A 27,805-nucleotide genomic window follows, 5' to 3' on the forward strand; every position below is an offset into this window, starting at 1 on the left:
GAATAAATAAATAATAAATGATTAAACTCTTATTCAACCTCCCTGGTCATATAAAGGTTTGTAATGCAACAAGTTGCATTTGAGAGGAGATTATTTGCATATTTAAAAATTAGCCTGTGTGTATGTGTCATGTCCAAGTTAATCTCAGCCAGCGAAGAACATTAACTGAACACACACACACACACACACACACACACACACACACACACACACACACACACACACACACACACACACACACACACACACACACACACACACACACACACACACACACACACACACACACACACACACACACACACACACACACACACACACACACACACACAAACACACACAGCGTTTCCATGGGGACCAAGCAGCCACTCTGTTCTTCAATAGGGGGAGAGTGAGTCGAGGTAGACTGCTATTGTGTTGTGTGTGTTTGGGGGGTCGGGGTGGCAGTTCGAGAGGGGTTAGGGGAGCAGTATTAAACAACGCACTAGACAGATGAAAGTGCTTCACGTCCTTAAATCTCATCATAATTTAATTCATCACTAAGATGGTATGACCAAAATAAGACAGGAAATAGGCAAGACTGACAGGACAGAGGGAGACGACAGCGCACGAGTCGATGGAGCTGTGAGATTCCTGCTAGATGGAAAATAATGGAAAAGGATTTCTAAAGCTCAGATGCCGCAGATACAGTGACATAGCCATAATCATCAATACCTGGAGAGCCAAAAACGTCAAAATGTAATACACTTTTCCCTCAACCAACAAAAAAACATGTTTCTGTGCTCAATAAAAGCAGAAAATAATTTCTTCCATCAAAAAAGAAAGAAAAAAAGGAGAGAAACATCAGAAGATCAGTGGAATCTTCTGGTTTATATCTGAGACATGTAGGACTATTATCCCACAACAATACTGCAGAGAGTGACACAGTGGAGCCCATTAGTGCGACCTGGCCCTCCTAACCTTCACTGTGGAAAACCTTTCAAACACGTTCAGACAAAGAGCAATCAAAGGATCATGAGGAGGAAGAGGGGGGTCCGACTGGGGTTTTCACAAATGGACATTTGCAAGTTGATAATGATATTTCTTGGATTGAAGTTACTGATAAATAATTAGGGCTGATAATTTTACTAATTTAAGTTTCTCTCTCTCTGACAAAACATCCAGAAAATTTGTATCAGTATTAGTAATTTCAGTATCACCCTGCTCATGAAACAGAGTTGATTATATATCATGCCCAGTTTCTCCATATTAGATCTCGTTGTTGCGGGGCCTCTAATTCACACATACCGTTGATCTATAATCAATCATTTCTATTTTATTGCCTATTTTGAATGCCTTTTACTATATGTTGCTGTAACAAGGGAATTTCCCCGGCATGATATCAATAAAGTTTATCGTATCGTATCTTAATTGGTTAATTATATTAATGTTTATCAGGTTTTCACACTAAAGATATAAATGCCTATTCTGCTGAAGTTTGGCCATGCAGTTAAATCAGCTTAAACTTTAACACAACTTGTTTGTATCGACCTCTTTAAAATAGCATCGTAAACGATTAGATCACTCATTTTGGAGCGGACACTGAATTTTCTCATACTGGCTATGTTTGTGTTAGCTTGTGATACAGACAGAATTAAAGAATAAATAATAATAAATAAATAACAGAATGAATATGACCTGTACTGATCTAATGAGTAATTAAAACAGGGCCTCAATATTAGGCAAAAAAGATGAAATTATCGTAGTCCCCTTACGTTGCAATTTTTTATTGTGTTTTTGAATTTTGTTTGCAATTCAACAATTACCACTGATTAATTTCCACCTATTTAACCCAAACCTTCGGATTCCCTGAAGCTCTGGGGGCTTTTCTTTTTATAATTTGCGCAATGAGAAATCGACCACAACACATTGTCTGTAGAATAAGGCAAAAAGAGACACCCAGACTGAGGCTGTGGATAAATATTCCTTTCATACTATTCAGGAATTAAGCAGAAAACTGGGTTCAGACAGCAACAAAACAATAACCATGCAGATATCCTGTGCAGCATTGACCTGTACATACTCTATACTCTTGTTTGACCCCTCAAAGCCATAGTTGTGATCACACATATAAATATTCAGATCTAATCAATAAACCTGCATATCTGTGATAACGGAGATTGGACAATAATGATTTACAGATCTATTTTTCTTTTTTATCATTGGAACCATATATGGATTTTAACTGTTGCAGGAACAGGTTTGAGGAGAATGTATGTGTCCCTCTCTTCTTCTCTCAGTGGAACTGACACTTGGGATGTTGGGGCAGCTTCAAGCAGCCCATTAGTGAGAAACTATTCTCCACCTCTGCTTTGTCTTCCACTCTCTGGTCCTCTTCTCCCCTTGGTCAGATTCTTCTGAGTCACAACCTTTCTGTGTCAGACTAAATAAAGGCACCACCTCCTACTATTAACCACAGTGTTGACCATGTCCTTGAAGGATATTTTATATCCAATAATAATAAAAAATAATAATGGAGAAACCCTTATTATATTATAAAAGTATGTATACGTTTTATTATTCATACAAGTGTAATTTTTTTAAATAAATGAACATTATTGATTTATGATATTTACACATTAATATGATTGCATTAGATTATTAATATTATGTCATTATCTGACATTACCATTTACTCGTCAGTAATTGACCTCTTTCTGCTTAAAAAGTAATTGTTACTTAGTAGTAGATCAGTTTTTTCTATTTTACAAAAAACAAAAGTAAAAAATTGTGACCTGGCTTAAATTGCAGTAATTGTAACTGCATTACTGTTTTCGAATAAGTTAAACCACTATAAGTAGTTGCATTACAGACAGTAAATAGACTGTCTGTAAACAACAGTAGGCTATATAAGGTAATTAAAATCACCTATTATAATATAATATATATTATATAAATTATGCATAATGTGGACATTAGCCTTTGATACTACTGGTAGATTTTTATGTAAATACTTGTTTTTAATTTTTTTTTACCTCTGTTAGATTGTGAACGCAGGACTTTTACTTGCAGCAGAGTATTTATACACGGTGCAAAGTTTTAATCGCTCCCCACCACCGCTGCGCGGAACCTTTACCACGAAGCCTCAGTTTCCCCACGGAGGACTCTGCCGCTGACGGACCGTGAAATGACATAATGGTAAACACAGTGAGGTGAGTCTCGATTTATTTTTTACAGCTTGTACTCGCACCAGATTCACAACTGAACAAAACGGAATACAACGGATGTGCGGGTTTGATGTGGGAGAGCGAACAGTTTTATCCCGAGTTAAAACCACTTCGTCCACGGATGGAGGGAAGCTAGTGTTAGCAGCTAGCTGAGTAGCCCCGGCTCCCTTCACAGGAGCTGGGGATAGAAACAGGCCCCTCTTCTCTCAGCTGTCAGGACCCTCCACTGTGTCATACATGTTTATACACATTGTGTTTGTGTGTGGGGGCGTTAGTGTGTATCAGAGAGTTAGCATACAGTGCAGGTCAATGTGGCTCACACACACACACACACACACACACACACTGACCGTGGCTTCACCTCTGTGCTGAGATGACTGTGTGTTTATAGATACTGGAACAAACACACTGGTGCTGAGGCTTGTTTTCATTTCTTATATCTGCTGCTAATATTGTCAAACTGAAGGGGCATCATTGTTAAATGTTTATTAAAGAGGATGATCAGGACCAGTGATGCACTTAAAATCTCCATCTAAGCTCTCCACTTTTAATTTGTTTAAAAAACGCCTTATCACATGTTGTGTTGTGTTGAAATTGTCATTTTCAGCTGTCGAAAGAAAATAAAATCTAAAGGGATTTGGTGCTTTAAAATTGACTTGAATAAAAACAAAATGTATTGTTTACATAGAAAAAGAGATATTTCGACACCATTTTCTCCCCTTCCCGATACTGATGCCCAGGGCCAGCCCTGGCAATGTTGGAGCCCGAGGCGAGATTTCAGATTGGCTCCCCCCCAGGCCCCCCCAGGCCCCCCAGCATACACACGCAAAACTGCAAGCGCCCCAAAATCGGGGAAATTGAAACTCCAGGAGAAAAGCGGGGAAATCAAAAGTATGGGATGCATATTTGATCATTTACATAATATATAATTTATGTGTGTTTTCTGGTGAACGGAAAAAATAGAACAGACCCAGAAACCATCGCTGCAGATTGCAAGCCGGCCGCTGCGCTTCCCGGCGCTTCGCTGCCAGTGTGAACAGCCCTATTGATTAACATGGGCACACAGCTTTCCGTGGCGCTTCTGCCTCCGGTGTGTCCCCGTGGTTAGAGAATGATGGTGTGACGTTACTGCATTGGTTAACATTACATGTATCACGTCATGATAAATCCGCCTCTTGTGGCGTCCTCTCTGCATTTTGCGCCCCAGGCAACCGCCTATGTCGCATATGCCAGGAGCCGCCCCTGCTGATGCCAATACCTGGACTTTGCTTATAAATTAATCAATCAAATTTTATTTGTATAGCCCATATTCACAAATCCCAATTTGTCTCATAGGGCTTAACGAGGTACGACTTCCTCTGTTCTTAATCCTCAACAAGAGTAAGGGGGGAAAAACCTCAGAGGGAGCCACCTGTGAGGGATCCCTCTCTTAGGACGGACAGAAGTGCAATAGATGCCGCATGTAACTGAGAACATCAACAAAATATCAGTGATTACAACATTGCTTAGAAGAAACAGTTTCTAACATAATGGCAAAATGTGTAAATTTTTAAAGTATTTGTACATAAGACAAAGTCTGATAGAGATGAAGGGAACAGCAATGACAAATGAATTGAGGAGTTTTTGTCAGTAATGGTAGAATATGTGAGTAGGCGTATCGTATGTCAAACAGTCTTGTTGTCATCATAGTCCACGATCAGCTGCCACCACGATCAGGATCCACCTCCACAATATCGACTGATACCAGTGCATTTAAAATAGCATCAACTTATATAACATGTTTTAAGAGCTGTATGTTATATGAGGTGATGATTATTATATTTGTTGTATGACCTGGCTCACTTTAAAACCTTTTGAAAAAAAATTACATACAGAGAATGAATGCCATAGAGCTTTTTTCTTGAGTAACTTCATCACTGATCACTTGAATCTGTGTTTACTCAGCTGATGTTGGCTGTATTGGAGTAACAGAATGCGTGAGTCCACATGAGTCAATGAGTAACTAGCCTTGATGACGATCCACAGTTTGGTCAGATTTTCTGGCAGCAGATGATGTCAGAGTAAATGTCAGCATTACAATATGTCATCTAAAGAGAGGCACGTTCAGCACGATCAGCCAAAGGAATTATACAATACCAAATATATTTTGGATGAAAGTAAAAAGCGACTTCTTAAACAGAAATAGCTTAAACAGCTTTGATGCAGTGTTACTAGTATATAATGTCACGGAATTCCTTGGTGCTATGCAGAAGCTGATTGTGTGTAAGGATAATTCATATGAGTTACTAAATCTCCAATTAAAACCCCAAAAGATGATTAAAGTCATTGATATCTGCAATAATATCCCAGTTTATTTGCATCTCCAACAAATGATCATGAATAAATCATAAATGTTCAATATGTAGGCCAGCTGACTAGGAATTGAATTGCAGTGATGTAATGGCCTTTAAATAATTGATATGTGGAGAAAAGTAAAAGGGGCTGCACTTTGGAGGAGAAGAAAATCGATGAGAAAAGGAGCACTAATGAGAAAGAAAGATGTACAGACGGAGAAGAGAGACGGAGAGAGAGAGAGAGGGACGGAGACAGAGGAGAGAATCACAAGAGACAGGCGGCCCGGCAGAAGGGAACCCCACCCAGGCCTGTTTCCTCCCTGTCTGCTCAGGCCTGTGATAAGCAGCTGAAGAGGAAGTCAAGTATTATTTCATCAGGACATGTGAGGGAGGATCATCATCTCTATTTGCTGAGGATGAGTCTGTGAAGCGCCAGTGTCAGTGTGAGGAAGATGCTGTCAGTGGGGTTGGTAGTTTGATGCTTTAACTTGTGAAACTTAAGGTTTTAAAATCTGGAAAAAGACTTAAACTTCTGTATACGTTTATCACAGTATTTTTTTCTCACAGCTGTGTTTCCTTTCTTGGGCATGCTTCCTCTTTACTATCTTCACTTCTCTTTGTTACAGTCAAGCCACAAACCGTCTCCGTTCGATGACCCCACAGCCAACTGACAGGCCAAAAGAGCACCAATAATAACGCTGATGGTCGATTTTTGACTTCACATCTTCCACAATTTGTATCCGACTCCTGAACATTTCAGACAGAGCAGAGGGATTTTTACTGTTTTGTAGCCCCAAGTGTGTGGATCTGGCCAAGTATCTGTTTGCCGCCCATATTGGCTTGATTAAGAGAGTCTCAAGCTGCTGCCAGTCTTGTTTAGCTCGGGCATGATGCCCCTGTAGCTTTCCCCAAGTGGTAGAGATTCACTATTGGAAAAGGAAAAGTGTGTAACCCTGGACAAAGGCCCTATCTTGAGGCGGGGAGCAGGACTTGGCTTCAGACAGCAGTTTGTGACGCCTGTAGGCTGCTTGGATCTCCTTCACCAATTCTTAGCTCATCAAAGTACCTAATAGTCTAGTTTGCTTTGTTGGACATGTGGATCCTGCTAATGGGGTTTCTGCCCCCGTCTTGGAAAAATATCTAGTTGTGAGATTTACAGCTCAGGGGTGGACCCAGCCATGGAGGGTCTTGAGCAACTTGACATGGTGGGCGATATCAGCCCGGCCTTGGAGGCTACTGAGGATTTTATCCACTGCATGGATACACAAGGCCAAGGTCCAAGCCAGGTTCAAAAAGGGAACGTCCAGCCTCCCAGGCAGCCCAAGCAGCTGCAGGAGGTGTCCACTGTGGCGCTGGGGAAGCTCAGCTCCAGCGGCGTGTGGGGCCTACTGGCCGGAGAGCAGCCAGAGGTGGGCCCCTTAGGCCTGGCGTGGGCTGACAACTTCAGTGTGTTAGGGCTTGGGATGGGCTTGAGGCACGGCAAGAGAAGCCGGGCGCGCTCCACCAACGACCTGGCAGCCCAATCCAAGGAGTGTACCAACAACACCGCCAACTCCTCGTCCAAATCCGCCTTTAAGAAGGGACACAACCGGTCCAGATCTGACTTCAACTACCGGCCGTCTGCCTACACGGACAATGGCCTGCCCACCGTGGACTGTAGCACAATGAAGAACATGATCCTCAACCACCAGCAAGAAGGTGAGTTCACATGGTGTGATTCTCTGTGTGATCAGCTGTTGAAAGCAGTTGTTATGAATTAGTGAGTCAAAATTGAGCAGAAAAGATGAGCTGATTAAACAATTAGCTGAAATAACAATGAAAATGTTTGCCATTAAAAATATAACAAAACAAATACAAATCTGTAATTTAATTTAAAAACTGTTAAAAATAATGCTAAAAGAAACAAGTAATAAGTGAAAACATTTTATGTGTAAGACATTCGGCTAAAGTACGTTTTGAGGAATTTTTAAAAGCTGCCAACAATGTTTTCTAATTTGGTTGAACTGATCCTCTATCTGACTTGGGTTTTTCCTAATTGGGGATTCATGGCGTGAAGAGCTGTTGCTGCTTTGACTCATTAAATATGATGCCATGTCCTCAGGTGATGAACTCCGTATTCTTAATACAAGCCCAAAAGGCTGGACCTCACCTGTCAGAACAGTGCACACCTCCCCCTGCCACTGTGCTCAGATAGAGTGTCCATTCACTGGAAAGCTGTCTCAGCCTCTCAGAGGCTTTTGGAGGACAGAAGTCCTGGACTATTTGTGCTGCAGATTGGGGCGTATGCTCTACTTATGTTGAAGCATCCTCAGAGAAAGCAATAATGATAGAAGATGATGATAACTTGAAATGACACAGCTGTGCTATGATAGCCAGTGCAGAGAGTGCACACACACACACACCCACACACACAGACACACACACCGTTTGTTTGTGTGTTTTGGCCAATCTGAAGGCCTAAGGAGATCCTGAGGGATCCTGAGGGATAATAGCCTGTAATCCTGTCAGCAAATGGACTCAAATGAGGCGAAAGAAGAGGCAACCCAATTACCCGGCTCCTGACACTGGCAGGATTATTTAGTATTAGCATATGTGTGAAAAGGCATCAGGTTATTTAGTTTGGCTGGATGTGTATTGAAAGGAGAGAAGTAGGAAAAAGGACGATAATAAGCAGAAGGCAGCGTGATTTGGCTCAGCCTCGTCTCTTCATTCACACTGAAAAAAAGTGGCCTGTTTGCCTTTCCATTAGTGACAGCTGGGGATGTTTAGATGGTAAATTTAAATGATGATACATGCGTATGTAGACCAAATAATCTTTCTGTTTAGCTTTCATTAAAGCTCCTTTATGTCTTGTAACAGAGTGTATAAATCTGTTTATATATTCTGAGTATATTTTCTGTTTCCCTTTTTCTTGCAAGTAATCCGTAGTAACTTTATATTCATAAAAATGTAAGGTTTATGCAATGAGAAGCTATGCACCTGTTAATCAAAAATGTAAGAGTAATGTGAGATGAGCTTGCATAAACAAAAACTAGATTCAAATATTTGCACACACTCATAGATATTAGTCCCCTAAATAAACACAATTTATTTCTTACCAAGATCAATGAAGTATTCCCTGGGAAATTGTTGAACATGACAAAAAATGTCAAAAAATGAAACAAAGAACACACAATATTAACGAAAGTGGCGTCCGGATCAAAGCCAAAATGTAATGGTCTCATCCCTTGTCCCATCCTTCCACCAAGTTTTGTGGAAATCTTTTGGGTGTTTTTTGCGTAATCCAGCTGAAAAACAAACAAACAGACAAAAACATCCTTGTCATAGGTGTTAATATAATTTTACAGTCTCTGTTTTCTGATACCGAAGCCGCTATTTAACAAGATAATCAACAAAACCCTAAGGTAAATATTTGCTCGTTATAAAATGTCAATCTGAATTAATTGTATGACGTAGTATGCTACTGGTTGGTTTTCCCTTTTTATTCTTTGTGCTTTTAAAATGGTCTCTAATTTAGGTGAACCCTGAAGGAGACGGATGCATTTTCACTTGCAGTCTATATGTACATTGGTATCCGCGTAGCCCCTGCAGTCTAATTTAAAAACAGCGTGTAAAATGATGTTTTGGCTTCCTAATCAGTGGGCGAGGCTGCTTGGTTAAGGCTGAAGCGGACGTTTGTGTCTTGATTGACTTGAGGGCTGCTGTTCTGGAGAGTTAGTTTGCAGCACGCAGAGAAAAGTGTTAATTCTGGTTGAAGGCTTACATGTGTATATTAGACTAATACTGCGGTGTGATGTCAAAACCTACCAGGTGGAGATGAAGGCTAATTGAACAGAGCAGTTCTCTTCGCCACGATGCCTAATTCTCATCGCAACCATCCCAAGCGTGAAGACTGCCAATCAGCCAGACTTGACTCCGGCTTAACTAATTTGCATATTCGTTTGTTCCCTTTACAAAAAGGTTTGTTAACATGCAAAGTCCGAGACAGAGAGTGACACAAAGTCTGCTGCTGTTTTTATAAGATTGATGAGGCACTTGACTCGCCACCCTTTAGTTAATAGGAGCTGTGTCAGCTTTTCCCTTTTCCCTCCTTGAGTGATTCAGCATGTTAAAGAAACAAAATGCTATATTTGTTAATTAAACTGCCTCTGGTCAGGGTTTACAATTAAACATAATGGTCGAGGCTTGTAATAGAAGTTGTTGTTATTATTAAGTAAATGTATTTGCCCAGAAATAATTGATTCAAAGATTTGTTGGTAAAGTATAGATATTTAAAAATGAGGTAAATTTGGTTGGCTTTTATAGACATCTATTAAAGATATTTCCATTTTTTCCATAATATTTAAATGTGATGCGTGTTGGATGAAACCACATCCAATCTTCAAACAATTCTTTTACTATTAAAATTTTGAAACAAAGTTCAAAATGTGCATACACAAATCATCATGCATCATTTCTTGACCATCAGCCTCCAAGGAAACTCAAAATGTGAAATGGCCACTATACATAAGATTTGAGGAAACGTGTCTCCTAAGCTGTTAAGTTAGATTCTTAACTTTAACTTATTTAACCAATTCAATATAATTCGCTATTGATTTACCCTATTATATGTCTGTGTCAAGAAAATGTCAGAAGATGCATTACATTTCAGCAGGCGATGTAAACAAAACATTTATTGACGTATCTATAAATTACAGACGCCATGTCCACAAATGATCAAGCTACAAACATTTGCGAAGGTGATTGAGTTTTTAAAATTAAAGCAATTGTGTGTGACCTGTTATTTGTGCCTGCAGAAGATGACCTTTGGTCAGTGGGAAGGTGTTAGTTGTCTCAGTTCACTCGCACACATTACTCATCTCATTTCCCCCCTCTCCTCTGTGCAGCTGATAAAAGCAGCATTAGCAGTAGCAGTGTTGTGAAGCAGGGTCACATGGAGCAGCGTGAGGGGCCCCGGGGCCGCTGGACACCGTGTCATGTCGAGCTGACACCCTGCGAGCTCCGGTTGTACATTCTGGACAGCAGTGCCAACCGCCAGCTGGGCACTGCCTACTCTCTGTCGCACTGCCAGAGCGTCATCTCACCAGCACCCTGCAGTCAGCCTGGCCAAATCAGCCAGCCTGCCGATCAACGCACGCTGCAAGCTTTGTTCTTCAACAGCACTCGTCTCCAGCTGAAGGCGGCTAGCCAATGGGAGGCCATGGAGTGGAGAAGGCTGATATGGGAGAAGGTGCAGGCAGCCAGACCTGCGAGGCAGGAGAACCGGCAGTGCAAGACCGCAGTGGAAAATCAACAGGTCGTCAAGTTTTCCACACCCATGTCACCGTCCTCATCCCCCTCTCCGTCTGGGCTTGACACCAGGCCTGATGGTGAGAGCGACACCCCCACCTCAGCAGAGGCCTCGCTCTCTCTTCAATCTAATTCTGGCATCGTGAGCAGACCCACCACCCTTCCTCTGTTTACCAAACCCTGCCAGGACGTCCTCAAAGCTGGTCTTCTCCACCAGCTGATGGACCAGAACAACTGGCGGACCTTCACCTTCGTCCTGACCAGATCTGCTTTCCAAGCCTTCCCCACTGAGGGCCGAGGGTCTGTGTCCCAGCCCGTCCTCCAGCACTCCCTGGCATCTTGCTTGGCTGTGCAGCATGATCAGGAACCAGAGAACGGGCAGCCGTGGACAGATAGAAGGGAACATTTCCAGGTAGTTTTCCCCAAAGACGTGCTCCGACTTTGGGCTGATGATCAACTTAAGGCCCAGGAATGGGTGGAGATGCTGCGAGAGGCAGTGGCGGCACAGAGGCCTGCACCACAAGAAGGTGTAGAATCGGGGGAAGGAGCTCCAGGCCTCCAGGGAGTGTTGTTAAGATCAAAACCGTCTCGTGAGAGGAGGCAGCGGGAGGCCCAGAGAGCCAAGAGGCAGTCAGTCACCACCAGTTTCCTCAGTATCCTCACCTGTCTGGCTGTGGAGAAGGGACTCACTGCTCAGAGCTTCAGATGTGCAGGTGAGTGGCCCACACACACACATCTTCACACATTGAATATTTACATAAAGCATAATGGATATATGAAGGATGGTGTCTCTTTGAATGCATCTACCTTTTCCTGCGTGTTTTTCAGTATTTAGTCTCTTTTCAAATCCAGGACAATCACAGCCTCTCTCCTCCTGTAGTATTATTATTCCTCACCTCACCACACCCGGCCTTGGACAGTCCCATAAATGGCAGGCGGTGCTTTTACTCTCCCTGGGTGTGAAACGTGGGCTTCCTCTTTCTCTCGCTCTTAGGAGGGCTTTGAATAATCACTGCTCACCCCCCTTTTTTATTTGTAACAACTGGCTTATTAATGCAAGGCTGTTTGAAAGGCCAGCTGAAACAGGAACAAGGACAGAGGCCGCCTGGGGGCAACTGATGATAATTGGTAGGCCTAAAGCACTGGGGGAGAGGAAAAAATGTATGAATGAATGAATGAATGAAGGCGAATGAAAGCATCCTGGGGATGCGGCGGTGGTCAGGCCTGATCGTAGCTGTTTGATTTAAGGGTTTCTGGGTAGAGCTGGATGTGAGGGACAGCTGGATACGTCCATTTTCTATACAGAGCACACCTCTGCTCACTCAGTCCCTTTATTTCCCGCCTTTTCCTCTCTTTCTTTTTGTTTCCTTTCACCAGTTCATTCAGAGCACCTTCGTCTCCTGTAGTGTTACTTAGCAGGTCTTGAAAACGTATTTTACACTATTTAAATCCAGCACCATTAAACCGTATTTTAAGTCCACAAGATTGTGTTAGAGGTCTTGTGTCTTTATGGCTTTATAGTTTTTATTTACATGTTTTGTTTCTATTTGGAAATTGTTCTTTTAAGTATTACTCTCACCAGTTTTACAATGAGAATGTTCATTTTAACTGTAGACACTCAAGCTCCCTCTGCGCTCCTCTGGCTTTCACCTTCCCTCGGTAATGAGCAGCTAATTTTATTGAGATGTAACCAGTATTTTGTCATACATTTCAATTAATAGTGCATTGCACATTCTAAACCTGCCTGTTTGAAATGAACAGTTTGCTTGGTGTGTGGTGATGCTGGTTGCAGCGTTCTTTCTGAAACTGTAAAAGTGACCTGCAGTAATTGATTTGAGGCAAGTAAAGACCTGCTGCAGGACCTTGAAGCTGAAGAGCTTTCCCCTGTTTATTCAAAGTTTGTTAAAGCTCAATTTAGTACACAGAACCCTGAATTGGAGAATCAGTTTTCGTTATCCTTGAATGCACTGTTGTTGCGTTAATGAGTCCCAGCCGTTCCTGCTACAGAGCGCTAATGAGCACTGGCCCTAGCAAATAAATAATCAATTGAAATTAAATTGAACAGCTTTGCGAACTTTGGCATGGGTCGGAGAAGTAAAAATTCTTATTTACACAAACAGAACATTGTCTGACCTGCAGACCTGACTATCTAGGGTAAACCCTTAAAAGCCTTCATCAAAAGCCTCCATCTTCTGTTGTTAACCTGAGTGCATATCTGATTATTCATATATGAAGCCACTAATCTAATAAAAGATCTCTTGATGGTGGCGACAGCAAAGCCTAATGTTCAGTATCCTACTTTAGTTTGAACCCATTTCTCTTTGAACCTGTTTCAAGTCTTCCCTTTGCATATGCATGCTACGTCCATCCATACATATCGGGCGATTGGTTATTTAACATCAAAATGTAAAATGTATTCAACTCATTACACATAGGAACTGCAGCGTTTTTTGGTTCCTTTTAAAGGAAAAGGTTTGTGCTCGTTTGAAGACCGTGACTCCCCATCACCCCTCACCATGCACGCACATTGTGCAGAGGGTGCCCTTAGGTTTGGTGACCCCTGTTGTTGCAGTGGAGCACATTCTCAGGCCCCTGACACCCCGTGTGAGTCTGTGGGTTGTAGGGGTGGGTGGTGGCTCTGGGTGAAGTGGGCGTCAGTAGATATGAGGGAGAGGAGGAAGTAGGAGGTGGGCTCACATCAAAAGATACAGTTTCACTCTCTTCAACTAACACACACACACACACACACACACACACACACATTCTTACACCTGATTTTGTGGGGACCCATTATTGACATCCTTTCATCTTAACCATCACAACTGAATACCTAGAGGGTTCTGATTCAGCCCTAACGACAATCGCGGGATTGTTACAGATTATAGGCTAATCTGATTATCTGGCCAAATGATCCTGTAGTGTGAGGGGTTTACAGATATAATCTTAATGTTACTGACGTATCCAGAATTTCCCTAATTTCGAATTGTAGATATTAAACATTAAATATAATTTTATATTTCTTATTTGAAATTATGTAAACTTGTGTTGTATGAAAGGAACAGCGATTGGGCGAGTGAGCAGTAACCACCAATACCAATGAGTGAGCCACCCAGGAAGTGTGGCTACTGGATTGTGAGTTGTTGTGTTTAATGTGTCCTGTTGTTTGTGAAAAACATTACACAAACAAGCGCAACCAGATGACAAGCATGGCACTCCGCCACCATGCTTGTTTTTATTCTGAAGTTTGATCAGACAAGTTTCTGCGAGTTCCCATGTCTCTGGAATTGCCACTCAGAAATAGTTGGTTTAAACACCAAGTGTGGTCCTGCGTCTCGACTGGGTTGTCGACTGTGTATATACTCAAGATTAAAATATTAAAAATAGGTTACATCTGTCAATGTGTCTGTTGTCTCCCACATTATTAAAATCAGTCCTTTAATGTGCAGAAGGTACAACATTAACTCACCCCAAACCCTAAAACCAAGTCTTAAACTTCAAACTGCCATTTAAACCTGTGGGATCCTGCTAGACTCCACAAGTCCGATATGTGTATAGTGGGCTCCTGGTACACACACACACACCACACACACTCACAGAGTTACTCATAGAACTCTCCATTTGTGCATATTATCATTTGAGTGTTTGGTTGGTGTGAATGAGACACATCAAAGCTTGGGCCTTGCTCGTCTTTTCAGTTTTAATTCACACTCGTGTACATAACTCTCTCACACACACACACACACACGCACACACCCACCTCCTCCTCTCAGAGGTGTGCTGGGTTGAACCACTGGCGGGCAGATGAAAGTGTGAGCCCCTTTTTGCCCTGATGCCATCTCTCTCTTCCTCTCTCTGTGAGACTGTACGTCTCTCTCCCCCTCCACTCTTTCTCCCCCGTGTACTCACCCTGGGGAGGTCAAAGTGACTCCCTCTCTCACTACAGAGAGCCGCAGTACAATCGGTAGACCTTTGAGCTACGTTTGAATTCCCATTCATCTTTTCCTCCGTCCCTCTTTCTCTTCGTCCCAGAAAGACCCATAAAAGATCAGAGACCAGGAGAGAAAGCAGTTGTTACTCTGTTGATAATGGAGGAAGTAGTCACCAGGAGAATTGTGTTAATCGTTACTCTAACATTTAAGCAAGTAGCACACAGAATATTATTATGGCCTCCTGTTTGGGTTGTTAAAAATCCACATTCTTTTGGGATGCAGTTTAACTACTGACTCATCTATCAATTAATTTCTGTAACGATTGACTAACTGTTTAGTCTATTAAAATGCATAAATTGCCCACCCCCCTGAGGGTTTAAGTGTTGTCTGGCTAATATTTCAAAACCTGAGAGGATTCAGACTAAACCAGAAATAAAATGTTGATATTGCCCAATTTACAGATGAACAACTGATAACTAATAACTAATAAATCTGCAAATAATCTTTTATTCATGTTTTTGTGTTTTTAAATGTGAACTTTACGCACACTCCCATATTCCAGTTTGGCCGGCTGTATCATTTTCCTAAAGGGGCAGCACATACATACAACAGAAACATCTCAATCTGTCCTTGTTGCTTTGGTCCACATGAGCTCATCTATCGGCTCAGTGGTGAGACTTCCTGCAGAGTGAATGCTGTTTGCTTTTGAGGTTGTTGAGGTTTTGGTCAGGATCATGTCGGCATCAGATTTATTTCTTCTTGCATTGTCCCACATTATCTCTTCTGACTTTTGTGCCCTGTTTTACTGTGCAGAACTCATTATAGACTGCCGCAGCTGTGGCAGAAGTACTTTTGCAGTGTGCGTGTGTGGGTGCACTCCTCTTGTCCACATGATATAGAATTTGAGGTTAAGGTTAAAGGTTGTTATTTAGCTTGCAGGTTTTTTCAGGCTCCAGGCGTATACGTCTCTCTTCCTCTTGTCCCAAAAGCAACAGACTAAATTTGAGGCCGCAGTTGGCCTGAAAGCCGGCCCGGTGGTCAGCTGATTCCTCGAAGTGACACAATGTTTTTCTGACTGTTGACCATCCCCTTTGCCGACTGGCTCTCAACCAGTGGTCTGAGGTTTGTTGAAAGAGCATCCACCCCAACAACAGCATGAGCTCACTGCTTTAATTAGCCTACCTAGATCAGAGTTACACAGATGTGGTTCCTTCAGTGAGATAAGATTTTTGCCATCTTAACCACAAGCAAAAGTGTAAACAACTGATGGGGAAACAAACTTTGGACAGTGGCAAAAATGGATGCTGATGATTCTCAGACCACAGCATCAATCAGTTTTTAGAGCTGCAGAATGTGAACAGCCAGACCACATCTGAAGAGGGTTTGGAGGTGGACTCACATTGTGATTAGATGTCTCACTGGTGAAGACGCTCTATGTACAGTAGCCACATTTTTAAGGGAAACATTTAAGTTAACCCAACTCAAGCTGCTCATCAAAAAGCTCCAGTCCACACTGTTCTTGGCAAAGGAAAAATAAGTCAAACCCATACAGCAGCTTTGCAAAGCTCCTGAGGGACCGATATGATGACTGTCACATGACTGACAGGGGTCACTGAGTCAGCTCCAGTGCTGGAAACCTTCTGCACTAAAATTAATCTTGACCTTTGTTGGGCTACAAAGAAGTAGTCTACAGTTTCCTTCTGTAGAAGTCCCTCAGGCATATGATGCGGTGACTTCTCTGAATCTAGGATCACTGGATGAGATTAAAATAAGGCATATTAATACCAGATGTAAAATACAAAGTCCCATAAAGAGAAATAGTTTCAAAACATGAGTCAGATTATTAAAGTTGATTAATAAAGTGTTAATCTCGTGTTAGAAACATGATCGACAAGCCCACTCGCCTGCGGCAAATTCTCTGCACATTTTCTCTCTGTATTGTCACATGGGCTCACATATTCCGGACATTTTACCAGGGGGCTGGCAGGAAAAGTTCAGAAGTAACTGTTTGAGTTAAATGCAGGTCTGTAAGCAGTTTTATTGACTGAAAAGAAATGTTTTCTGATAACTCAGCCAACATGTTGAACAGGGCGATGTTATGGTCGGGACTTGCATTGGTTAACAACACACATAAAAAATCGATTGTCAAAACGGCTAAAATTAGATCAAAATTGTAGGAATTCTCATGGTTGTATGTATATTTTTATCACTAATATACCAAAGATGTAATCAGTAGTTTAAAACAAAATTGTTAACTGATTGTAGGAGTAGTAGTAAGTGATGTAGTTCAGTCCATCATTCAGTCTTTCTGTTGAACAAACATGATTTTTACCCCCTTTCCTTTGGTCAGATAAAGCAGGATTCCGTCTCTCAGTGCTGATTAGACTATATTGTCTTTAAGATTCTTATCTGATAGAAAAGGGACCTGGACTAACTTCTTTTTAATCTTTCTTTCATCTGTCCCTGTTTGAGCTTCCTCTCTTTCATTCAATTCTTTCTCTCCGATCTCTCGATAGTCTCATTCTTCTCTTTTTTCTGTTTCCCCTTTTTTCAGGCCGTGTTGTTTCTTATGTTGAGGCACCGCTCACAAACAGGCTGACACACGTTCCTTCTTCCTCTGCTGTTCTTCTTTTTCTGTTGTCCTTAGCTTTCCGTCTGTTTTTTAAAAACCTAGATAAAAGTCTCCCGTCTCTCTTCTCTACCACTCTTCACTTGCGGTTTTCCTCCAGGCCCCATGTCCTCCCTCCCAGATCGTGTGGATAAGGGACACCTGTCACTGTGAAAATGAACTTTAAAGGGTCTGGCAGACAAAGCAGACCATGGGGCAGCGATCAAGATGAATAGAGCAGAGGATCTGTTGGTCTTTTAGTTCTACAAAACACTTTTGTCTTGAAGTCTGCTGTTGTGACTACTGGAAGAGCCGAGACTACACACTTCGAATGAATTTGTCAGGTAGATTTCGATGACAGGAGAATAAAATCAAACAGGATTATTTCTCTTCACCTCCAGTTTATTTTCTATTGTTTATTTTTATTACATTTTTATCTGTCTTATATGTAAATGGGCAACAGTATGGACATTATTATTGCAATCAAAATATCACAATCAACAGAAAAGGAACATGATATTACTTTACATATTTACAACAACACATCAAGTAGAAAAAAACAAACAAGAAACCAAAAATCTTAACATAGAACCCAATAAATGAAATAATACAGAGATTCAGCAGCATATCACAGTTTCAAACCAACTTTGAACCATGACGTCCCCACACTTTTGAAATTCAAGTACGTCCATTTTCTCCAACACAGAGCAATCATTGTCCTGACCTGCAGGAGTCCTAGTCAATTAAAGTGAACCATTTTGAAATAACAATAAAACTTTCCTCACCTCTAGTATATTTTTATTATCTTCTAAATTAGTTTTGTTCACTATATAACAAATAAATGTAAAAGATAGATTTGACAGTTTCGGGTTTTAAACGTAGACATATCTTGTTTATTATCTACAGGTTTACTCGGCTGGATTAGTGTGGTTTTTAGTGAGGGGCAATAAACTGACACATATTAACATCAAGTTATTTGCTCCACAACCTTTGTGTTCCTCTTAACTGCTGCTCCAGCAGATTGCATGACACCAAGAGCTCTATGGTGCAACACTTTAGGGCTATTAACCGGTTGGGACCCATTAATGGACATTAAAAAGTGTAGCGTTTTATTGAAGCCATCATTTTATTGCATGAGGTTGTTTAATATGTCTGAGATTATTGCTCCGCATTAAATTGGAAGTTTGTTACATTAGTGAATCCAACTTTAACTTTCTTTTAAAGGGATTAAACTGGTTTCATTATGATTAGAGACTTTCTCTAGAGCATCATCTTGTACCTTCAATTTGTTATAAATATGTACACAAACACTCACACTCTCACCGGATGTTTTTCTCCTCAGGTTGTCAGCGTCCAGTCGGCCTGTCCAGAGGAAAGGCAAAGGTGTGCTGCTACAGCGGCTGGTACTACTGCCAGAGCTGCCATCAGGACAACTCCTTCCTCATCCCAGCTCGCCTGCTGCACAACTGGGACACCAGCAAGCACAAGGTGGGACAACACACACACACACACACACACGCACACACACACGCACAATCTGACGTTACAACCAGGAGATGTTAATATAGTTTAGCATAAAGGAAATTGTGAAACAGCTATCCTGGCTTCGTCCAAATGTGAAGAAAATAGGCCAAAACCAGCACCTGAAACATTCCCTATTTAACACATTATATTTTCATAGTTTAATCTATGTATAAAGATTATTAAATTTACACATCAATCCATTACAATGGATTTTCTCTAATGTTAGTGATTTCCTTGGTGCAGTCGTCCTAATATAGACTCTGATGTTCTTCCTCAGGTTTCTAAACAGGCCAAAGAATTCCTGGAGTTTGTGTATGAGGAGCCTCTGCTTGACATCCAGCAGCTCAACCCTTGTCTGTATGAGCACTGTGAGCCTCTCAGCACTGTGCTACGTCTCCGGCAGCAGCTACAGTCGCTGCGGGCCTACCTGTTCAGCTGCCGGGCAACCATTGCCGAGGACCTCCGACGACGGTAGGTTGGCAGTGAAGCTGTGCGGGTTGGTGCAGTTCTGTTGGTGCAAGTAAAATGACTTCATTAAGAATCCTCTCTGTGTTGGTTATATTTGTGTCAGGCTCCTTCAATGGGAAAAATGTGACAAATTAGGAAGTATCAGAAAATGTCTATATTTTTGGAACACCTATAGCCCAAAATAATGTAACTTTAACCAACTTAATCAACCACTGACAGTAAATGTTGAGCTAATTCTTAGTTATTTTCTACACACACAGGAGACATCAGCTATTATTTTTCTGTTTAACATGAACAGCCTGTTTCATCAGTCACGCTGACGGATGAACTTAAATATTTGCTATATTCCCCCCTGTTGATGACCAGACAGTTGATTATACAGACTGTTAACATCTCCACGTATGATCTGTGTGTTTGTGTGTGTATGTCTGAGTGCATGTGTGTATAGTGCCGTAACTTTTATCTGCATGCATTCCTGCACACATAAAAGGTGTGTGTGTGTGTGTGTTCATATGTGTGATGGTTGGGGAGGGGGGGTTTGACTGTTTATCTGAGTGGAGTCCCACTCTGAAAGCCTTGTCTGTGAGCTGTGATGAATGCTCCTCGCCCCGTTCCAGGTCACTTATACACTCTGATCTGATGGAGCATGTCTAAAAGAGAATCATTCACCTCAGCAAACACGCTAAACTCTTAAAGATATTCTTTCACTGTAACCCCCCCCCAAAAATAAAACTGTAAAACTAATAAACACAATAATTAACTTAAGATTGTTTTGTTTTTTCCTGTGATGAAGCTGAGCCGTCTTGGGCTCAGTGGCGAATCATGAAGCTCCCTCCTCCATGTTTCAGTGCTGTAATGATGTTGTCAGGTTGGAATGCAGTTCTCCTTTTAACCCATATGTAGTGATGTGTGCTCTTCCCAAACAATTCCACCTTAGTTTCATCCGTCCACACAACATGTTCGCAGTAGTGTTGCACACTGTCACTGTGCTTTTTGTAAAGTTTGTTTAGGAGAAGAGCAGCTTCCTCCTTGGTTTCCTCGCTGCAGCCATGAGATGTTAACAAACATGTTAACCAGCTCCAGTGATTCTTTTTAAGCCTCTGGTGTTAAAACTAAATCGTCTCTGTTTATAGAGACTTAGTTTTACTCTCGACAGATGAATGTTTAAACTCATGTGTAAACTCTTTAATACAAACCATCAGCAACCTTATCAAGTCGTTTTCCTGCAAGGCACCATTCACATCAGCAGATGCTTCCTGTCAACAGCAAACTCATAATGTCTGATTGACTAACCCAGACCTCCTATCTGGTTTTATGTACTGGACTCTGGATTTGCAAACTCCTAACCCCAATTAGCTTTAGTTGATGTCATCAGTCTCGAAGTTCACATACTTTTTCTAATCTACATTGTTAAATGACGTATTCATTACAATGACTTTACATTTGTGCTTTATGTTGAAATTGATTGAATTGGAGGGACCCGATAGCCAAATGATTAGAGGGCATTCCATGGGTGTATGTCTTCAGCATCAGGTTCTCTCTCAGGTTCGATTCCCAGCTGGCCAGATCATTTACTGCGTGTCATTCCCCTTCTCTCTACCACTCTGTTCTGTCTCTCTGTCACTGTCTCTGTCAAATAAAGGCAAACAATATATACTTTAATACAATTGATACTATCAATTCATCAACCTAACGATAAACATAACAATCAGTTATTATTTTGAGAGAAATTTTTGGCCTCACTTAGTTTTTCTTGCTGCTGTAGTTTAAGCTCTCTAAGGCATGTTTTTAGATTTGGAAAATGTATAGAAGCAGAATAACAGTGATTTTTTTTTTTTTAATTAAAAATGTGAGATGCTTTAACTGTAAAGTCTTTATTTTAGTCCTTGTGAATTGTTTCAATGTCCAACTGTTAAAATATTTGTTCTCAGGCTTGGCTACTACCTTCTAACTGAAACTACTAGTATTTTTGATCTACTCTTTAAAATACCATATTAATGGTCCCCTGTTGCAAAGCAAAGCTGAGCAGCATCGTGGTGTGCTGTGTTTACTTCTGTCCCATTAGCTAGTGCCGGCTAGTGCCCCGCCACTTCCAAACACTGTAGGATTGATGAGGGCCATGGCGCTAAAACCTTCCCCTAGTCATCAGTCTCCTTCAGGACAATCTGAGGAGAGATGTCTGTTGCACACGAGCGGAGAGCCACAGACAGTCATACATCCAACCACATGAGACACTATAGGCTGTGTTTATGACTTTGTGCTGTCACAGGTTTACATCTGTGATAACATGTTGCAAAGGAGGCTTTGACGGGGTCTTCAGACTAATAACTGTTTCATAGCGAGGTTCTGCTTGCATTGTGAGACGGCTCAGTAGCGAGAGAGAAGACTTTTAATCATGACTTTTCAACACATTATCAGAAAAATTAACACTTAAACATATATCGGTGGGATTAAAAACTACCTAAAATTACAGAAACCATCTTTGAGAAAAATGTATTTGACGTGTACTTGGACTTTTTAGTTTGGTCCATGTTCCATCAACTAACATGGAGGAGGCGGGGTTTATGACCTGTACTGCAGCCAGCCACAATGGGGCGATCAAGTTGATTTTGCTTCACTTTTGAGGAGCTGTCTTGTCATCCATCTTAACATATCGTTTATGAGTGGTAACAGCAGTCACAAATGAGTGGTAAATCAACAACAGAACCTTCTGGTTCAGAAACATGATCCTTATCCACTTTGTGTGTAAACGACAAGTGACATCCCTTTAGCTTTCAATAAAGTTGTATCGACACTTTACTGACACCGTGTCAGCACAAACTGAACCAGATAGAGATCTAGTTTTTGGTTTGCGTTAGACTGTAACATGTTAGTATGACCTTCCTCCACACACACGCACACACACACTTTAATCAGGTCAGACCCTCCTTCAGTTAACAATCATAACCTCTGAGTGATGACAGATATTTAATGAAAGGTGTGTCTTCTAGAGTGAAAAGAACATTTGAAATATAATATTCAAATACAAACATGGCTTATACAAATATTGTGAGTTGTCAGTTTGTGTGTGAATTTCCACACAAGCATGGATCCATGTTTCTTCTGTTTGTAATCTAATCCTGAAATGTTTTACTGCTCAAGTGCTTTTTATCATGATCAGCACACACTTCAAGGGTGTGTTCACCTGGGTACTGACTACACAGTCATCAGCAAACATCTGTGAGTGTACTGTATGTGAGTGTGTTTGATCACTGTGCGTGCGTGCATGCGTGCGTGCGCGTGTGTGTGTGTTGTCTTATGAATGTGGTAACCATTAGTAACGTGCCAAACATAGTAGTTTATCAGTGGTGCCTATCACCATGAGGCGTCTGGATCATACACACACACATACTTGTGTTTTGGTGACACTCATCACAGCTTAGACAGGAATTAACATGGTGCCATCCATCTTAGTGGTCTGAGAGGACACACACACACACACACTCACTCCTGACCGTGTTTTGTCACCTGATGTTAGAAGATGGAAAGTTACTGACTCTAGATTAACATCATTACTTTGTTTAGCAGCGTGAACTGAGACGCTGCTGGTTAAACATTAAATCAGTGCAATGTTTATATTTAACTACGGTGTGCGATCATTGTTCCACATATAGATGTTCTCAAGAATGTGGCTATAATTTAAAAACTGTCCTGGACACATTTAAGAAAAAATAAACTTGACACCAGTTTTGTCATGATATTTTTGTGACTGTGCAAAACCCAATCACGATCGTATGTCTACACTTTGCAGGTTCTGCTGGAATTCAGGGTAAGATGCATTGAAAGTGTCTCTTGTGTCTTTTCACAGGATCTTTCCCAGAGAATATCTGCTACAGCACATTCACCTGTACTCCATGGCTGACCTGCAGCAGGTACACACACACTCTTTCATTTTAAGTTTGATGCTACATTTTAACTCATTTAAACATAAATGTTAGTGTCACTGATTGACATATAATAATTTTTGTGGCAACATTAAGTGTCAAAAAGTCACATTTTGGTCTTAACTTTCACCAAATATTCTGTATTTTGGTTTTCTCGGCCAATAATTCATTCTGTTTAGTAACCTTGCCGAACGACTAAATGTCAGCTCAGCTGTTTTTTGCAAATTACAGAGCCTTTTTGACATTTTTAGGTTTCATTTCTCATTGGATTTCAAAAATATTTCCACCTTCAGTAGAAACCAATGGCCTGAGAGCCACAGACTGATCATGTAGTATTATCGTGGGATTTGTTGTGCAAAATAACATGATTCTCTTTCATTCTTAATGTAAACGCAACACTTGTTTGTTGGCAAGTGTCCATATCCTAATGATTATAAGAACAGCTAATTCCCTCTAATAGTTCCATTAAATCAGGATTAGCTCTTCCAAGTACCCTGATCGAGGAAAACAATCGTCTCAGAGGAAAGAATTCATATCTGCGTGTATATTCAAATCTCAAAACAACCTATTGCTCATTACCACATATTAAATTGGCAGATTTTCTAATTACATTCAGTACTAGACTGGGGCAGCTCACTATATTCTAATGTGTCCTGCCACAGTTTTTACTGTCTGCACAGACAGTCAGAGCTCATAGTTTCAGCTGCCATGCGCATGCACGTGCACCACGACATAAATTGAATGAGTTCTGTGGGAAACTGTCACCTCTACTGGTGAATCTGCTGTTGATACCAGTTGCACCTCCCACCTCTGGATTACTCAGAATTTAAACATGTTCAGTTTAGTATGAAAGTAGGGATTTCTTTTTTTTAAGAGTAGATCATAAAAAAAGGAGACGCACCCTGGCCTTTCAGCGTTGAACTGATATTTTTGGTGGTGGTGGGGGCAGGTCAGAGAAAAGCGACTACAAATGACTCAAAAGTTCCTTTGTTTGTCATTATGTTCATTATGTTGTACCCTGGCCCATTTCTTTCACCCCTCTCTGACTCGGAGCTCGACCACAGAGTCTCACGGTGAAAGAGACTGGAAACCCCCCTCTCTCCCTCCTAACCCCCCTCGTCCCCCTACTCCCACAATCTGTGTCTCTCTGCTTCACTAATTGGTCACATTCAGAATCAACAGGCAGAAAAACAAAGCGTGACATCCCTACATTTTTCCCAACATCCCCTTGGCCCCACACACACACTGGCGTGTGTGTGTGTGTGTGTGTGTGTGTGTGTGTGTGTGTGTGTGTGTGTGTGTGTGTGTGTGTGTGTGTGTGTGTGTTTGTGGTGTGTGTGAGTGTGTGTGTGTGTGTGTTCCTCTCTCTATTTACCTGCTAAACTCTGTGATTAAACTAGAAACTGGCGATTTAGTTTTATTTTAACAATAGGTTATCTTTAGTAGAGTCTGCACAGCTCCCTCTTCTCTTTTCCGCCCCCCTCTCACCTCCCCATCGCTGCCCCTCTCATCTCTCTCTCTCTTGGAGATTCTCAAGCACTCTTCCTCTTAATTGGTTTTCCATATTAACAAGCTTGTTTCTTTTGATTCACCTCCTGAATAAAATGACGCTCTTAATCAACATGGCTTTTTTTGTTCCGGCCCAGAGGTCAGTGAAGGCTAAACTCCCCTGGCTAAACCCTGGCCCACGCAAGTCTATTCACCTCCCGACAAATAGCCTCCACCCATATCCCCCTATTAGCAACCAGTTTATTCTGCAGACACCATATGTGTTTGTTTAAGGGCACTCTGCCCTTTTCCTCCACTGGTTTTAAGGATTGTTCTTAGGGTTTTGTGTGAGGGCTAAAGTAGTTGGAAAGAAGGTGTGCTTGTGGTTGTGTTTGTGCAACAGGCTTCCCACAGTGACACCCTGGCATCCCCTCTATGCCAGGCATGCCTCTCCACTCACACTTGTCCACACACACAGAGGCCTCTTAAGTAAATGCTGAATGTTATCAGAAACATTTCCAGTTCCTCCACACAGCCTTTATTTCAGGTAGAGCTTAATGTTAGTTCATGCACAACACAGACCTCTATGATGAAGTCAAAGAGAATTCTTTGTAACACTAATAATATAAGGAATTATCAAAACAACTAGGATGGCCCACACTAGAGTTCATACCTCCACCAGGGCCCAACGGTCCCCTTATTAAATCACATTTAAATTCACTGCATCCAGATTTTGATATGGACCAAATTGCACACACTCATAAATATCAGTAGCCTCAACCTGTCAGATTTTTTTGAAAACAAGATCAATGAATTGAAAAATTATGACAAACACCCGAACTAACAATGTTAAATCTGGGAAAGTGTCCAAAAAACCCACCTAATGTAATAATTTTAAAGAAAGTGATTAAATACATTATCCTGGATCTGCCCCTTTTTCTGTGCCAAAATCTTATAAATTCTTGCTTTGCTCAGGTTCTATTCTTTTATCAAGTGAATAGATAAAATAACCCTAACCCTACCAGCTCAGTAGTTGTTGAGTAATCCTGCTGACAAACAAACTAATAAATTAAAACTAATCTTAATTTATATTCCTGCATTAAGGAGGTACTCTCTACCTATAATTTCCATATGTGTAGGTTTTTATGCTGGAGAATTAAGATGACGTGAAGCAAGTTGTAAAAAAGGCCCAGTCATCTCTTTTTCTGGGCCACACGTCTGCTAAAACCACTTTAACTACAAACTCTCTGCTCACTGTAGCAAGGGACAACTTCTTTGTTGGTCCATTGTTCGTTAAATCTATTGAGCTGCTACTTCCTGATTGTCGTTGACCCCAAACTACAAGAATCGTTCAAATATAGTATGTAGGTACGTATACTGTAGGCTGGTATAAGGGAGTTTAAAAACTGAATAAAAATCTGTGTGGCCATGATTCCTGTCCTCGGGAGACACTGATCCATTGGCAGAGGCACAAGACAAATGGTGGTGCATCGTTCCTGTACCATTTCTTTATCTTACACATGGTTACATTGTGTTCATGGGAATTTTATGGCTCTTCAGTGTGTAAAATCCAAAGTCAATTAGTTTAAATGCTGTTATCTGTATATGTCCACATCATCCATTTTGAAAATCCTTGCCTCTCATTTATCGCCTGTCATAGAGACATATCATCACCAGTAAAAATGTGTCCTGCTTTTACGTATATCCTCATCTGGGAGGTTACTTTTAAGGTTAGTTTTTGGGAACCCCCCTGATAAGACAGAGCCCACTGTGGATACACTGACAACCAACATACATCAAGTATTCTGTGTGTGTGAGGAGAGGGTGTTATCCAAACAGAGCTCACCCTGGTCTTTCCAGCCATGTAATCCCAGCTGGCTTTCCAGCTTCTCAATGGAGCTGTGGTAGAGTGTGTATATGTGTGTGTGTGTGTGTGCGTGTGTGAGAGAGCGAGCGAGAGAGAGAGAGGAGGGCAGGCGAACGGCTGTTGAACAGCAGTTTTAGGGGATTAGGAGGTTTTGGAGCACAAAGACTTGATGTGGAGCAGAGAAAGAGGCTGAACTGGAGGGGGAGGAGTTTAAGAGGATGGATGTGTGTGCGTGTGGGTGCGTGTGGGTGTGTGTGGGTGTCATTTGGAGGGAAAGAGGTTAAAGGATGTGAATCTGGAGAGTTTCTCCTGAAGGCTTCTCGAGAATCACTTTGCGACCATCGTCCTTTTCCACCTTTAAACTCCTGTCTGTCGTTGCTGTGTTTTTTCACATCCTTTAAAACTTTCAATAACATATCTATCTGTCTTTTGTCCTCGACATAATTCAATGTTATAGGTAGTTCAGACCAAAGCCGCAGCTGTAGTCAAACTCGACAGGACATTTACAGAAGGAGACACAATGCTTATGCTATGTCTGGCACCTGGGGAAAGAGCAGAGCAAGAGAACATGTTACGATGGAAAGGAAGATGACCGTATTTTGTTCTTTCACAGGCTCCATCACTTTTAAAAATTGCTACTAGTAAATTACCATTCATTTGTTTCATGTTCTTGAAACTTTGTGAAAGGGTGGGGTATGAGAACCCATTCAGAAGTTGTGCTAATTTGATTAAGGGGCAGATCAAGCATTTTTAATAACACTGAGATAAAAACAATTTTTATGCTTTTACATTTTTGTGGATTTCTCAAGGAATAGTGCAGTGGTCTTGATGAAAAAACATCAGCACATTCAATGGTCTGATATCTACGAGTGTCTGAGAGCATAGAGCAGTCGTTTCCAAACCTTTTCAATGTGTGATATATCAAAAAGAAGTTATGTCAGCTTGCAACCTCCTTGTGACCTAAGAGCTATTTTACTTCACTTCCTGCACAGGAAAAAGAAATTAGAAAGGTTAGAGAGAGACTGTAGTCTGACAGTATATATAATTTTGTGTAACAGAAATATCTTTTATTCTTCATCATCTGGAGAAAAAAAAACTAATTCATGACACTCAAACAAATTCTGTGTGTCCTTGAGACAGACGTTGGTCCGACCCAGTCGACCTTGAACG

At 41.3% G+C, this 27,805-nt stretch overlaps 1 protein-coding gene across 2 annotated transcripts in view; it reads left to right on the forward strand.

The window, feature by feature from the left end:
- Positions 1-3,103: 3,103 nt before the first annotated feature.
- The window catches only part of plekhm3 (pleckstrin homology domain containing, family M, member 3), a 34,771-nt gene continuing 10,069 nt past the window's right edge, over positions 3,104-27,805 (forward strand). Inside the window, exons 1-6 of one of the 2 annotated variants that reach the window (XM_035174664.2) lie at positions 3,104-3,191; positions 6,166-7,237; positions 10,426-11,541; positions 18,708-18,853; positions 19,167-19,360; positions 23,205-23,268. In XM_035174664.2, coding sequence (XP_035030555.1) covers positions 6,718-7,237; positions 10,426-11,541; positions 18,708-18,853; positions 19,167-19,360; positions 23,205-23,268 — 2,040 coding nt within the window. In that variant the 5' untranslated portion in view covers positions 3,104-3,191; positions 6,166-6,717. Of the gene's footprint in view, positions 3,192-5,437; positions 6,006-6,165; positions 7,238-10,425; positions 11,542-18,707; positions 18,854-19,166; positions 19,361-23,204; positions 23,269-27,805 lie in introns of those variants that run through there. The other variant, XM_035174665.2, reaches the window with a different exon arrangement.

Source organism: Hippoglossus stenolepis, chromosome 13, assembly GCF_022539355.2.
Source record: "Hippoglossus stenolepis isolate QCI-W04-F060 chromosome 13, HSTE1.2, whole genome shotgun sequence".
Taxonomy (NCBI): Eukaryota; Metazoa; Chordata; class Actinopteri; order Pleuronectiformes; family Pleuronectidae; genus Hippoglossus; species Hippoglossus stenolepis.